This window comes from Diplotaxodon limnothrissa, linkage group LG11 (genome assembly GCF_057381915.1).
Source record: "Diplotaxodon limnothrissa isolate DT_005_m linkage group LG11, D_limnothrissa_male_GT1.1, whole genome shotgun sequence".
In the NCBI taxonomy this organism is placed as follows: Eukaryota; Metazoa; Chordata; class Actinopteri; order Cichliformes; family Cichlidae; genus Diplotaxodon; species Diplotaxodon limnothrissa.
Genome location: NC_140606.1, coordinates 29513852 through 29528410, shown reverse-complemented (window position 1 = coordinate 29528410; position 14559 = coordinate 29513852). Strand labels below are relative to the sequence as shown.

The window sequence follows — 14559 nt, the reverse complement described above, 5'->3', positions numbered from 1 at the left end:
ATAATAATAATTATTATTTTAAGCCCCTTTCAAAACAAAGATCACACATGAGTAAAAAAAAAAAAAAAATAACAAAACAATGAACAATAATGTCCACCAAGTTAAAATCATTAAGGATTCACGTGACATGTGGAAGACAATCAGAGTGAGTAAGCCAGTTTGCGGAGCTGCTTTAAAAAACGGATTGAATAAAATAATAAAAGAGTTTTTCTAAATAAACACCTAACACTGATCATTGAGACCCATTCAAATTTAAAATATATTAGTCTGAATGAAAAAAAAATTAAAAACTGAGAAAAAATGTAGAACATAAATCGGTAATCAATCCCAGAGCCTCGCTCATAACCTATTAATAACGCAGTCCTGTCCACCTGCAGAGCAGCTGCCTGACTCCTGACATGCTACATTAATAGAAAGTTGAACCTGTTTTAGTGCCTTAGAGTTTGTAGCTCTTAGTTCAGAAACTAGTTTAGCTAACTTTGCATGTATTTTCCGCTGGAGCAGAGAGCATCTACGCAGCAAACAGGATTGAGTTGACCTCCTCTGCCCTTTTCTGACACTGTTTCCATCCCCCTTATCTATTTCCACTGATGCAGCTAAGAGCATGTCGTGATTCGACGGGGAAAATTATATCTTGACTCATGGGGGATTTTTAAGTGATGATTGAATTCTTCGAGCTCTACAGGCTCGCACTAATATTAACTAAAACACTGTCACCAATGAATCTTGTGGTTAATTAATTATAGATTGCAGCCTAAACAAATTCTTTGTGTGTGTGTGTGTGTGTGTGTGTGTGTGTGTGTGTGTGTGTGTGTGTGTGTGTGTTCTGGGTTGTTCATTAAAGTGTCTTGGATTTTGCATTAGTCTGAATCATACAATGTAGCCTGTAACTCATGGTGAAGAGAGCAACATGCCAAAGAGGTACAGTGCTCGGTATGTTTTTTAAGTCCACTGTCAGATGGGCAGAGCGTGTATTTTCTCTCCCTTTTTTTTTTGTTAACTGATGGCAGGTCTCTTTCACTCTCTCTCAGTCGTGTCCCAGTCCTTGGGTTTTTTATTTCCTCAACGGGATCAGTCTATATTCTGCAGTCAAGGTTATGATCTGGATATTAAGCGAACCCAGCTGATTTGCCTCAGGCGACTGTGTACTCCTTAGAGAAGCATGAAGACGGGGCTTCAGGCCACCGTGTTCTGTTTCTATTTCCCTCCCCTAATGTTAGCCTGAGCCTTGTTCTGCCTCAATTGAGATGCATTACGACTGTTCAGAAAATCAGCGCTCCCATCAGCGTTGTCTTGGAAACTGTTGAGCTTATCAAGCCTATATGACCCAAGGACAACTCGTACACCTGAATAGCACCGTCTCTGGTTTTCCTCTTAAGGAAGCTTCAAAAAGGCAGCATGTTTTAGACACTTTTAGAAACAAAATACACCTGGTTGTATATTATGATTTTTAAAAAACAAAACAAAACAAAACTGCTATACAGAGGGTCCACATTTGTCGTTTAACATATTTAGCAGGACAAACTTTGTGTTTATTAGTAACACTCATCATCTCTTTCATTTGCCCTCAGTCACGTACAGTATTATCTCCCTGCCTTCCTCTGAATATTCTTTTATACATATAAACATGAAATCCCTAGAAGGGAGGATCCTCGCTCGCAGTCATAAATTCTAAAGCGAGTGAAGTGCTGGATCCTCTTGCTGAGTTTTTCCAAATGGTTGTGAGAAATAGTGGTTGTGCAATCTCTAAAGGGGGATTAAGCCTGTGGAGAAAAGGAGAGGAGGGGAAGATGAAGAGAGACACAGAGAAGGATGTGAAGGAGGAAATTGTGTTTTTGTAGGGAAGTAGTGATGGCAACCGCTATTGAAAGGAGAAAACATCACTAAGAGAGAAACGGGAGGGAGTGGGGGTGGGGCGGCTGGGAACGAGAGTGCATGATGACCAGGATGGAGGTTTAAAAGAAAGATGGAGGAAGTGCAGTATGCTAATGGCTTAATAAGAACAATGGAGAGTTGTGGGTCTGTTTAACGTCATATGAAACCAGGCTGTTTAAAAGAGACTTCAAAGAGACTAGCACCCAACATAAACTAAACTGACAGACACTCACACAGAGAGGCAGAGCCCAGAGCACCAGGGAGACCGGAGGTGTCCTCTGCCATGCCTGATTAGAAATACAGTGAGTGGAGAGGCATGGCTGAGAGACAGCAGTAAGCAGGAGTGTGTGCGTGCGCATGCTTTTATTTAATGTATCTGTTGCTTGAAGCACTGCGGTCTACATTCTCTGTGATCAAATGGCATCTCCGGAAAGAAGCTGACATCCATCCGACAGCATTTTTGACATGATGCTGTGAACAGGAATATGTAAGTTTTTCTGTGATGGAAAGCTCCGATGTTGGTGTCCTTATTCATATAAGAGCTCTGCTATGTATGTGTTGCACCAGAAACGGTGAAGAGAGAAGTATATCCAAGATTCTGCTACATTGTGTGGTTTTGTGTTGTTGTTTCATAAAGGTCAAGCAAGGCCGACGCAGTCTAGCAGCTGTCAGTGAAACAGAAAGGACGGAGATTGCAGAGCGAGTACTGAAATTCAGCCTTCCTGCTAGTCCTGGAATTTGAACAAGTTTGAGAGGACGGAAAAAAGTGAGATAAACAGTCTGGTAAATTCCTTCAGGATATCCGGGGGAATCTGAATTTTCCAAATCGTTATTTTCCAGGAATCTACTAGGAACGATTTTATAACTGGCATGTTTTGTTTTATGATGGTTTTCAGTCCAAATTGTGACAAAAGACCAAGCTGGGTTTGAGTTTAAAGTGCATTACAGATGTGGTCGGGTCCTGCACTGTGGCTTACAGGAAAAAACAACAGAAGATAACATCAACGGTAAAGCAAATGTGAGAGCTATAAAGAGATACAATAACACATCCTATAGCATGGTGATTTTGTAAGTGCGCTCAGCTTTTTCACCAATATCGCTGCACAAACCTCTAGCACCTCTGCTGTGAACCATAACTAATGTTAGTAATGTGAACATACTGCACAGTTCAACACTCAGTACGGTAGCAGCTTTACAGAACGCAGCAACCCCTGTAGCTCTCCTTCAGTCACGCATGAGTGCAGACTGCCAGATGCCACAATGATCACCTATTAAACATTAGTTTCTTGTATAACTGTATATAAAGATGTTAGGGACAATAGCAAGACTGTATATAAAAGATAGACCTGGAGATGATTTTGAAGTCTTGGGTTTGGCATTTTGCCCATTGTGTCTTTGGCGTTTTGGAGCCAGTTAAAAGAGAATGTAATGAATGATTATGTTATTATGGTAACTAATGCTAGAAAGGTTTTTTGCATCCACACTCACATATGTGTGCTAATTAGTTTTAACATCTTACTATAATACAAAAAATCTGTGCAAACAAATTTGCCACACAGATGCATTGTAGGCCCCTTGACGAGCTTTATCCATATCAGACATCATGGTGTCATTATGTGTCCTAGCAACCACTAGGCTAAAGTGGCCCATTTTTAGCATGCAGACCTTATCTAAGCGACCATCTAAAGTATATCAGTCTGCAGAGAGCATGAACAGGTCAAACTGTACAGTAGTGTGAGTAAAACAAAACTAAAAGATTCTCACACTCTAAATGGTTCTATTTCCCGCTGTCAGAGAAGTGCGGTAAATTTGCTTTAACACCACAAACATGATCTAGAAGTCCAGTTCTGTTACTTGATTAGCTGCAGTCGATTAGCCCGTCAGTAGCCACCAGTAACTAAAGGCAGCCACTGCATTAATTATGACTTAATTAGACCCTAATGGAACATAATTTGTTGGTTATGTAAAGATTCGCTTCCTGTACACATGCTGCCTTTTCAAAGAAAAGTAACGGAGACCAAACATTTTCTTTGTACCAGATTGTAAAGATGTTTATTTCTGGTATAGCTCTGGAGGTTTTAACATCCAAAGAGCTTCACTTCCTGGTTTGAGTATTTGTTTTTTCATCCCAGGTCAGGAAGTTTCCATTTGATGACAATTAAACAGTTTTTATTTGTTATATTACCGGTAATATTTTTCTATCATTCATACAGAAATACGACATTTACATTTTTATTCACATTCACATTTTTTCTGCTGTTTAGTGGCAATATTTAAAACACAGTTATTTTTCTACGTCTTAAAGTAGTCCTTCACAAATATGATAGATTAAACAGTAATGATATACACAAAACGTATTTGTCTGAAGTGTGTTTTATGTATAAATATCTATGATTTACACATCTATGTTAAGCTCTATGTTACTAGCTTACAATATCCCACTTACTATATCCTCACAAGAGAGTTTCCCTGAACTTGCTTTTCCCCTACAGATATTAAAAACAGATGTTTAATGTTTATTTTAAAATGTTTTTATTTCTTATTTTAAAAAAAATCTTGTAATTAATATTTATTTTGTGTGTCTGATGTTATCTAACGGAGCTGCAGAAGTGATGGTCAGGAAATGTTTCTAAAGGCTGATATGAGGTGGTTTGCAATAAGTGCTTTGTTTTCTTTTATACCTTACTCAAACTGAAACTGGTCGAGTGGCTAAGTGGGAACGTATAAACTGATGTAACATGTTACATTTTAACCTTGTCAAAAGTTGGTGGTGGTGCAGCAGTTCAATAGATTTCATTGGATGTTTTTTTCTCTCCCCAGGGGGTGAGAGATCACAGTTAAGCATGTATGTGCTGGTGGATGGATGCCCTGCACCAATTTTTTTTTCTTTCGCGTGTGAACCTGAGAGATAAAATCTTGCAAAGTTACAAAACGCTGTGAAGTAGAAGACAAGCTGACAAGACCTTTTTAAATTTACGCCTCCAGTTGAGTCAGCTTTTAATCCGAGAACAGTAATTTGCCCAACTCTGCTGGAGAGTACATTAGTGATGATTATTGATAAGATTTCATCAATACCAGTGTCATTATTGATTCTGCTAATAGGCCTTATTCTTTATCTATTTGCTTATCTATTCTTTATCAATTTTCTGTGTGAGGAAAAGGCCCACAAATGTTTTATTATTTGAAACAGAAGCAGGATAAAAACGGCTTTCATGTGTGCACTGCTCTGAGTCTGATGCCATAATTTCTTACTCTGGAGCTGCATCTGATAGATTAGATATTCTAGTTCTCGAATCCCATCCCTGGACTACATATATGCACATCATATACGGAGAGTACAGCTCTAACCTGAACACTAAAACTACTTGACTCACAGGAACAGAAGTCTGAGGAAAGACAAACAGTTAAATCTTCCCTCTTGTTTTCTGCTGTACACGGCACTTTGTGCTTCCAGAATCCTATCAGGTGGAATTTAGAAACGCTGCTCTGCAGTTCTCTTATTTCCCTGGCTGCTAAGCAAACCTAAACTAAGCTAAGCTAAGCTAGCTGTGCACAAACATCGTTTTTTTCCCTCCCGGGGGCACGAGAGAAATCACCGTGGCCAAATTAATTTTCTCCCTTCTGCTTGTGCTGCTGCAACCTGAGGGATCATTGAGGCAGAGAATCAGCCAAAGAGAAGGGAGATGGTGCTGAAGGAGAGAAGGAAAGGGGAGCAGTGGAATTTTAATGTGGCTGTGTCTTGTCTCTTGCTGCCTGCCAACGAAAAGCAATTACTATCATAGCTCCCCTCTCTGCTGTGTGTGTGTGTGTGTGTGTCCGTGTGTGTGTGTGTTTGTGCTTACCTTTGAGTGGGTGTCTGACTGCACTTTAGAACACAGGGATTTGGTATGTTAAATGTACAAAGGGTAGATTGGCTCATATCCTGCAGGGTATTTGGGAACACTGATATACTAGATGGTTGTTGTGTAGAACTGGACAGTAGTTAGAGTGTTGTTTAGATATCGTAAAACATTGGTTTTTAAACTTTTTGTGCCCAAAGGGCAAGACAGATTTTCAAGTCACACCTGTATAACAGCCTCTGAGTGTCATCTGAGATGTCATCAGTTCTTTTGATTGCATTTTTTTGCACCACCTGGACCTACCATACAACACCTGTAATATTCTAAAAGAATGTGTCACAAGGTCCTCTGGAATGCAACTTGCCTCCAACACCTTATCAGACACGTTCCCGCAATCCAACAAACAGTTTAGCTTCCTTTGGTTCAAATCCAGCTCTCTTTTTGAAGCGGGCCAAGCGACTCTCAAAAGGGATGTTTGGTTTCCAAGTGCCTCCTTAACTTGCTTGGCATGTCAACCTTAGCCAACTTCTTCTAACAGATGACGCACGCAGGCCAGAGGGCAGGGGGTTGACACAATGAAGCTATAAGATGGCCAGCTTACAGGACACCATCTACATGCAGTTTTCATTTTTCCCTTTTGTTTAGCTGTGGGGTCCTTGGCATTGGTTAGTTGTGGCTAGCTTGCCATAAAAATGAATTCCCCCCCCCTTGCTGTCAGGTTTTGATGTGTCAAATATTTGTAATATGCACCATCTAGAAACTGTACAAACAGACTTTTCTGGGATTTTGTTTTTTAGTTTATTTTTTAGTGGATAGAATTTGTCAACACACAGGAAATTAAAAATTCATTTGTTTGTCTTTGTGCAGTTGTGTAATGCAATATTTATGTATGGTTGTCACAAAATCCCAAGGCACACTTGGACTTAGTACACTGATGTTCTTTGGCAGCCCCATTCTGGAACCACTGCCTTTAAAAAACAAAAAACAAAATCGACTCTATAAACAATTATAAACGTTCATTGTTCTTAGATTTATTGCTTTGTTTCTCCAGTAAGACAGGAGTCCGTCATTTTGAGAATCTCACTGAGTGTAGAGACGACCACTTAGAGGGGCCCTGATAAAAAGCTTGACAGATAGGAGACAGGAGTCAGGCAGACTGATGGACAGGTGGAAGTGTTTCCAGCACTCTGAGGCTCAGAGCTGCAGGAAGGCTAAACGCTGAGTGGACTGAGTAGAAAGGTGGGAAAGATATGAGAAGAGTTGCCTCCTCTACCATGCTTTCAAAGAAACCCTCTGATGGTAACTACCCCCCACTTCTCACTCTACATTTTCAGGATGCGGAGGTTCGCCTACTGTAAGGTGGTTTTGGCCACTTCTCTGGTCTGGGTGATGCTGGACATGTTCATTCTGCTCTACTTCAGCGAGTGCAACAAGTGTGATGACAAGAAGCCGAGAGGACTGCCCGGGAGAGACGGTGAGGGTGTATCACCACACAAACCCATACACAGACACATTTTTATGGCACTGTCAAGCATCAAGTTTGAAAAGCTGAATATGTATCCTCTGTAGACACCATGTCCAGACCACGAGATGGGCCTGGTGAAGGAGGGAAACCTGTGGTGATCCCTAAAGAGCAGCAGGAGAAAATGAAGGAAATGTTTAAGATCAACCAGTTCAACCTCATGGCCTCGGAGATGATTGCTCTCAATCGTTCGCTGCCTGACGTCCGCCTAGAAGGGTGAGCTGCCTCTCCCAGCAACAAGTCCTGTGTTTTGTCATGATAATAACAATAATACATCTTTTATTAGTGTTATTGTTTTTAAATGGCATGACCTATACAGTATAGCAAAATTAGGTAAACTTTAGATAGGAGATTTAAAGAAATGTCTAGTAAAAATGTCATATCTTAAAATGGAATAACATACAAAAATAAATGTAGGTTAGAAGCACCTCTGAGTATTCATTAGGAAGTTATTAAACTTTGATACTCAGAGAGCAGAGAGGGTGTGGTGCCCTCAAAGATCTCAAGGGAATTTGAACTTCCTGAAAAACAGTCAGGAGTTCCTAATTCGGTATTCATATTGTATGAAGCAGGGCCTAAATATCCTCTTTGTGTTATGTTGTGTAGTAAGTATAAACATAAATCATTATATGTTAATATTAATAACAGGAAATTGTACATGTCAAATCTATCCAGTGCCATCTAAACATCGCACAGACAGCAGAATGTTTTCCAAAGATGTATGATGTTTGGGTTTTGTTTGGGTTTTTTTGTGGTGTTCACAAAGCTTCCCACAATTCATATTATTATTTTCTTTCCAGTTTCAACCAGCTTCTGTTTTTCCTTTTTGCAAATCATTTGAAAATGGTTTTCATGGAAAAAAACATTTAAAAGACAAATGTTTTTGGAGAGCTTTCACACTGTGTTAAAACAAACTCTGCTGAGCACCATTTGTGTTGGTTTCAAAACTGCCAGTTGAGCTCTGGTGAGAATCAGTGTGCAGGATTTCATGACAGTAGATACGGTCATGTGAAAAGGAAAGTTTACACACGGCTCTGTGATTAAATGGCTTATAGGACCACCTTTAGTTGTAGTAACTGGAAGTAATCAGTTTTTCTATGACTGTATAGGTTTCTCACATCAGTGTTTAAGAATTATTGCCCACAATGTTGCTTCAGTTCATTGATGTTTGTGAGGGTTTTTTCACAGCTGTCTTAAGGCCCCACCACTGCATTTCAGTCAGGTTGAGGTCTGGACTCTGACTTGATCATTTCAGCACCATGATCCTTTTTTTAATGCTGCTCTATTGTAGATTTGTTGCTGTTTTTGGATCATTGTCCTTTAGCCTGACCCAATTTGGGACAAGTTTTATCTATCACACAGATGTCCTCACATTTAACTCTAGGTTACTCAGTGACTGCAAGGTGCCCAGGTCGGTTAAAGCAAAACAAGCCCAGCTGTGCTGATAGTTGCTGATGTGCTCTGTTTGGTTTTCAACAACATAACGTGACCATTATGGTCAAACATCTCCTCATTTGGTTTGCCTGTTGAAAAGATATTGTTCCAAAACAATTGTGTGGGTTTTTTTCTCTCAGATGCAACTTTGCAAAATTACCATATTTCCCGGACTACAAAGCGCACCTGAATATTAGCCACACAAGCTAAAATCAGGGGAAAATCCTGTTTTGTACATACATTAGCCGCACCTGACTAAAAGCCGCAGGTGTTTCAATGTTGACTTATCATATGTAAGAGAATATGCACAAAGGGAATTGTCAGGAAAGAGATGGCTGTTTGGAGACACACCCCTTTTTTAAAATATTTTGAAAAACAAGTTATGGGTACATATTTTCATAACTTTTTAGGTATATGTACAAGTAGCGGTAATTACAAGTAGGAAACATGTACTGTGCTTCATAAATGAGTAACAAATGTAGTACATAACAATAACCTACAGCACACCAGAAAAATAGATTCAGACTACCTTTTAGGCTCAGGTGCAGCGACACGGCTTTAACAAGAAGAAAAGTCAGTCATTCACCACCATCTTCCTGCGCACTAAAACCACCAAAGTCCTCTTCTCCAGTGTCGGATACGAACAGGCTCAGGATGCCTACGTCATCCACTCTCCGCTTCTCTCCTTCGTTGTCACTTTCAAAACAAAAGAAATCCTCGTTGTCAGTGTCAGAGTCGAACACCCTCAGAAGGGCCGTGGCGGTGTCCTCCTCTTCATCATGCAGCAGTCCAGCCCTTCGAAATCCGTTGGTGATCATGGATGTTTTCACACTTTTCCACGCTGTCAGAATCCACCGGTGGAGTTGAGCATAACTTGCTTTTCGCAAGTTTATCGCCGCTCGTCATCCACGACTCCCGCTGAACGCATAGCGCTACTTTGAAGTTTGTTTTTCACGCTACTTGTACAGCACTATGTTGCCTGGCGGATGGACATGTGACCAACATACCACTCTTGAACCCCGATACTGTGTGTCTGATCACATGCCCTTCCGCCAGGCAACGTAGTGCCGTACAACAGCGGAACAAACAAAACAAATCGTCTTACGATATGACAAAAATCATGGACAATCCACAGAAAAGCCGCACCTGACTAAAAGCCGCAGGGTTCAAAGCTTGTGCAAAAAGTAGCGGCTTATAGCCCGACAATTACGGTAAGCCATGCTGCAATGTTCCCTTTAAAGAGAAGCAGCTTTCTCCTGGGAACTAAATAAGCCATACTTATTTAGTCTTTTAGTAATTGTGCTGTCATGAACTTTAACATTCAGTATGCTAACTGAGGCCTGGAGAGTCTGAGATGAAACTCTTGGGTTTTTGCCAGTTTCTCTGAGCACTGGCACAGTTTGACCTTGGGGTGAATTGGCTGGGTATCCAGTCCTGGGAACATTGTACACACCTGAATGCTCCAGATCAACAACTCGAGTTGCTCACACTCACACTTGCTGATGATCAGTGCACCCATCTGCTATTTACACTCTTAATTCCTATGGAAGCAGTGAGGGTGTACCTAGTTCTTCACAGGATTGCGTGTGAATACCTGTGAAAATGTTCTTTTTGGGACTGCATGTGGTTTTAGAGCGATTCATTCATTCAAGGCTGCTGTTAAATCCAGCTGATGGTAAAGTGCTACCAGAACAGTTTTCATTAGCACATCACACAGGGATTTTTGTCTGATTGCTCACGGTCACAAAGAAGTAAAGCAGAGCCGTGCTTGTGTTTATTATATGTGTTGTAAAACTGCTTGACATAGCCAACCTAACAGTAATTGTGTCTTAATATTGCAATCAGTGAATGAAAGCACCATTCTGAGCACCTTTATTCTGCAAGGTTTCTGTAAAGTCATGAATGAACATGTGGTGACTGTGGGCAGTCATATTTACACAATTGCTGCCCATAAATAAATCCTAAACCCTGTCACAACAGCTAAAGCATCATTTTAGTGATGTAATGTTTTTTTCAACAACACTTTTATAATATAAGTTATGTGTGTAATTCATATATCATGTGAGCAGAATTTCAATGTTGACTGTGTCTGTGTGTGAGTGCAAGCGGTTTTAGGTTGAAGGTTGTTCAGTCTTCAGACAGGCAGACGATGTGCATTAGGGCTGGGTATCGTCACTGATTTCTAGAATCGATTCAATTCCGATTCACAAGGTCCCGAATCGATTCGATCCACGATTCGATTTAATTCGATTCGATTTAAATCTGGGAAATTTTGACAGTCAGAGATATAATTCAGATCAGGACATTTACATATTTTTGTATCTATAAAAAGGAAGCTGACACTCTCAAGACTTTATCCAAGGTGTGAGCATCACAGCAGATGCCTTTGTGTCAAAGTAGCTGAAGATAAAACACAGAAAAACATGTAGGTGATTTTCCTGGCCTGGGATTTTATAAAAATATTCTGCAGTACATCAAAAACGAAAGAAAACCTTTAATTAATCAACATTACCTCTGACGTTACAGCGGTTTTATTAGAGACATGGCTAAGCATTTTGCATTTTGAATAATTTTAAAAAGTTTCAATTTGTTCAGTATTGAACAGCAGAAATGAGGTTTTCTTTTCGGAAGAATGTAAAAGGGGAAAAAACAGCGGCCGACAGCGCTGTAAGCAACAGTACACTTGTGTAACAAGCAAGCGAATAATGAAGAAAGCGAAACTGTTCGAGAGAGAGGGGGGGAGAGGGGGAGGGAGAGAGGGAGAGAGAGAGAGCTGCGCATCGCAATGGAAGCAAAACAGTAAAAGAGTGAATTCATGACGATGTTTATGTGAAGCGTTTGGATCTTCTTTTGCTGCTGATTCGGTCAATATTGTTTGGAGAGAGATCAAACTAACAGCTTTAGAATCAGCGCATAAAGGGCGTGAACACAAAGCGCGGACCCGGATCAGCGAGCTGTCGGCTTTCAGCCCCGACTGTGAGAAAGGCGACATCTAACTGATTCTGATCCGCGGGTCGCGCTGTGTGTTTAAGTCTATGTGCAGAATCCCTGTACCTGCTCTCATTTACTGTTTGGTGGTTCTTGAAATTTTGTGAGATGTCACCAGAGATTCTGGCATTTCGGACAAAATAAATTTATATTAAAAAATCGATTCAGGATTTTAATGAATCGATTTTACGTTATCCAAGCCAGAATCGATTTTAATCGATGAATCGATTATAAAAACCCACCCCTAATGTGCATCCAGCCAACAGCTGAAAAGATATGTCAAGGTTAGCTCAGGGAGGTGGAAAGCAGCCCCCCACCCCACCCCCCCGTCTTTTTTTTTTTTTTTTTTGCTTCAGTAGAGGAACATGCATCAGAAATGAAGGTTTTTGGAGCGATGGAGAGGAAGACTGACTGAGAGGCGCAACAGTGACAGGAAGGGGCACATGCACAGTAGACAGGCAGGAGAGTAAGAGGACCTTGATCCGTGAAATGGGTTTTAGTCTTTGAGCGAGAGTTGATTACTAGGTGTGTTTTCACTCAGCCTTCCCCCCGTCTATCTGCTTTTCCAATTAGTAGATAAGACGGAGTCAATATCGTGCAAGGGAACGTGTGGCTGCGTGTGTGTAGGAGTGCATGCATTTGTGTCTATTTCACTGCGTATTTGTGTGTGGATCAGCAAGTTTAGGGAAACTGGCTGAATTCATCACAAATGAGGTTGTCATTAGCTGATACTTTAAAGGGGGGAAAAACTCACTTATGGTTTTTTAAGGCCCGAGCACTAACAGTGCGAAGGCCATATTGTAATTAATTTGTTGCATTATTATGTTTCTGTCAAATGAATCTGGGGATTTTACTTTAATAAACTCCTCATAGTTTAATGTAATCATCTTCATATTTGATCAGTCTTGAACTAAAGACTTTGGTCATGCTAAATTGTGAAGCTTTTGACTTTCTTTTGATTGCCATGTCCGTGATGCAGTGGTGAGTTTTAGTCATTCAGCATTAAATTTTAATGTGTAATTCACACATAAATTGTCCAACTAGCCCCAAGCTTGATGTGATTTATAAGAGTTCATATATGACAGTATTTAACATGTTTTACACTCTGATCGAGGCAGGATCAGCGCATTAAATGTTGACCAGATAACCCTCAAAGAGTTGATGTTACGTTATTATGAGGGCTGTGAGTTTTTATTAAATGGTGGATCCGCTGGTGGCATTCCAGACTTTGATGTGCTGCCACGAGGAGCCAAAATAGTATAACTGAAATAGCTTTTGTTCAGTCTGTTCCAAACTTGACACTTAATAAGATTCAGACATCTATATCCCAATAGTCAATGATATTTTGAGCACCAGCTAGTGGGAACAGGAAATGTCAATTTTACTTTGATGAACTCCTCACAGGTTCACCATATTCACCTGAAAGGTTCTGCGAGTAAACTTCAAGTCTTCAGTTCAGCTCAGCTTTATTTCCATAGCACCAAATCACAATAGTTACATCAAGGCGCTTAAAGCCTTGATTATGCTTTAGTGTGAAGATTATGGCAGTCCACCCTAGGGCCATGGAAATTCTCCATGAATCACCTTTCGTGCAGTTTATATTTAATGGCTTTTACACGTCAGTGTGGCAAAATGGCTGTTTTGTGCCACCTACAATATTTCAGTGAAGCCACCCCAGCACCATATTTAATCTGCATTTATGTTGTTTTGTCTTAAGATAGACAAAAAGCCTGGAGCTTTGAGCCATACCTTAGGCCCAACAGGAAGTCAGGCATTTTCAATGTAACATGCAGTCTTGGCAGAATTATGACCATTTTCTTGTCTTGGACTTTAACAAACTTGTGCAAGAGATTTAATTTGATGAGCTTTATATTTTGTCAGGTCACTCTAAAGGGCACCATGTAGTCGGCCAAGGAAATGATCTGGATCTTTTTTGTGCAGCAGGCCTTATGACATCCACACGCCCCGGCCGAAGATCGCTACTTTCTGACGTTACGGTCACGCCTGTCTGTGTGTAATTCTATATGTGTCTGGGTGGATTTACAGTATGTGAAAATACTTTTCATGACCACACCTTTCAGAAAAGATTTTTTTTTTGGTGATGACTACATTGTTGTTTTTGTTGTTTTTTGAGAATGCAGACTTTTATTGGTGTGTGTGTGTGTAATGTTGCAACAATAATGCTGTTTAATTAAAGCCAGCGCGCACGCCCATGTTTAAATATCCCCACAATTCCCTGCTTGAAGACGCAGCCTGTAACTCATTAGCTTGCTTTGCCGTTGCCAAATGTTGCTCCGCCACCCTGACTGTTCGAGTGCACAGGGCTCCCTACAATTGCTCTTTAAAAAAAAAATGCTAATACAAATAAACATGTTTGCAACTGGCTGTGTATAGACACACGGTCTTCTTTTTCCTCTGCTACACACCAAAGATCATGCCTTAACTCATGTTTTTTTTCATGTGAGCGAGAAATAATGAGCCGCCTTAGAAAAACATTAAAAGACTCAAAGGCTGTCTCTGTTTTTACAGTGAATCATCTTGTGTGCTCATCGACCTCCCTATTTTCGAGCATACGAACATGCACACCCCAAACACTGAGAATTACTTCGTGTTTTTAACGTGCTCCACGGGCAGCTGCAGGAGAGAATACACTCTTGACCTCCTCTCCTCTGTCGCTCTTGCATTCCTTGAGTCAGAATCAACCGCAGAGAGAGCGAGGAAGCATTCCAGCGCTCAGGATGATCACAAGCAGGAGGGGGAGTTATAAAGATGGAGGAAATCAGATCCTATTCCATTTGGCTCTTGTAAGAGCTGAATTTGTTAGAGGAAGGATGTCGGGCTGCTTTCAGTTTCGTCCTCCAACACTTAGAAAACACTTAGAGTGTGAGACAGTTTTATATC

The 14559-nt window shown here is 40.6% G+C and overlaps 1 protein-coding gene across 1 annotated transcript in view; it reads left to right on the top strand.

Moving 5' to 3' along the window:
• Nucleotides 1-14559, top strand: part of galnt1 (UDP-N-acetyl-alpha-D-galactosamine:polypeptide N-acetylgalactosaminyltransferase 1) — a 55232-nt gene that overhangs the window by 25018 nt on the left and 15655 nt on the right. Inside the window, exons 3-4 of the mRNA XM_085366592.1 lie at nt 7049-7188; nt 7284-7452. Of these exons, the coding sequence (XP_085222718.1) occupies nt 7050-7188; nt 7284-7452 (308 nt within the window). The 5' untranslated portion in view covers nt 7049. The remainder of the gene's footprint in view (nt 1-7048; nt 7189-7283; nt 7453-14559) is intronic.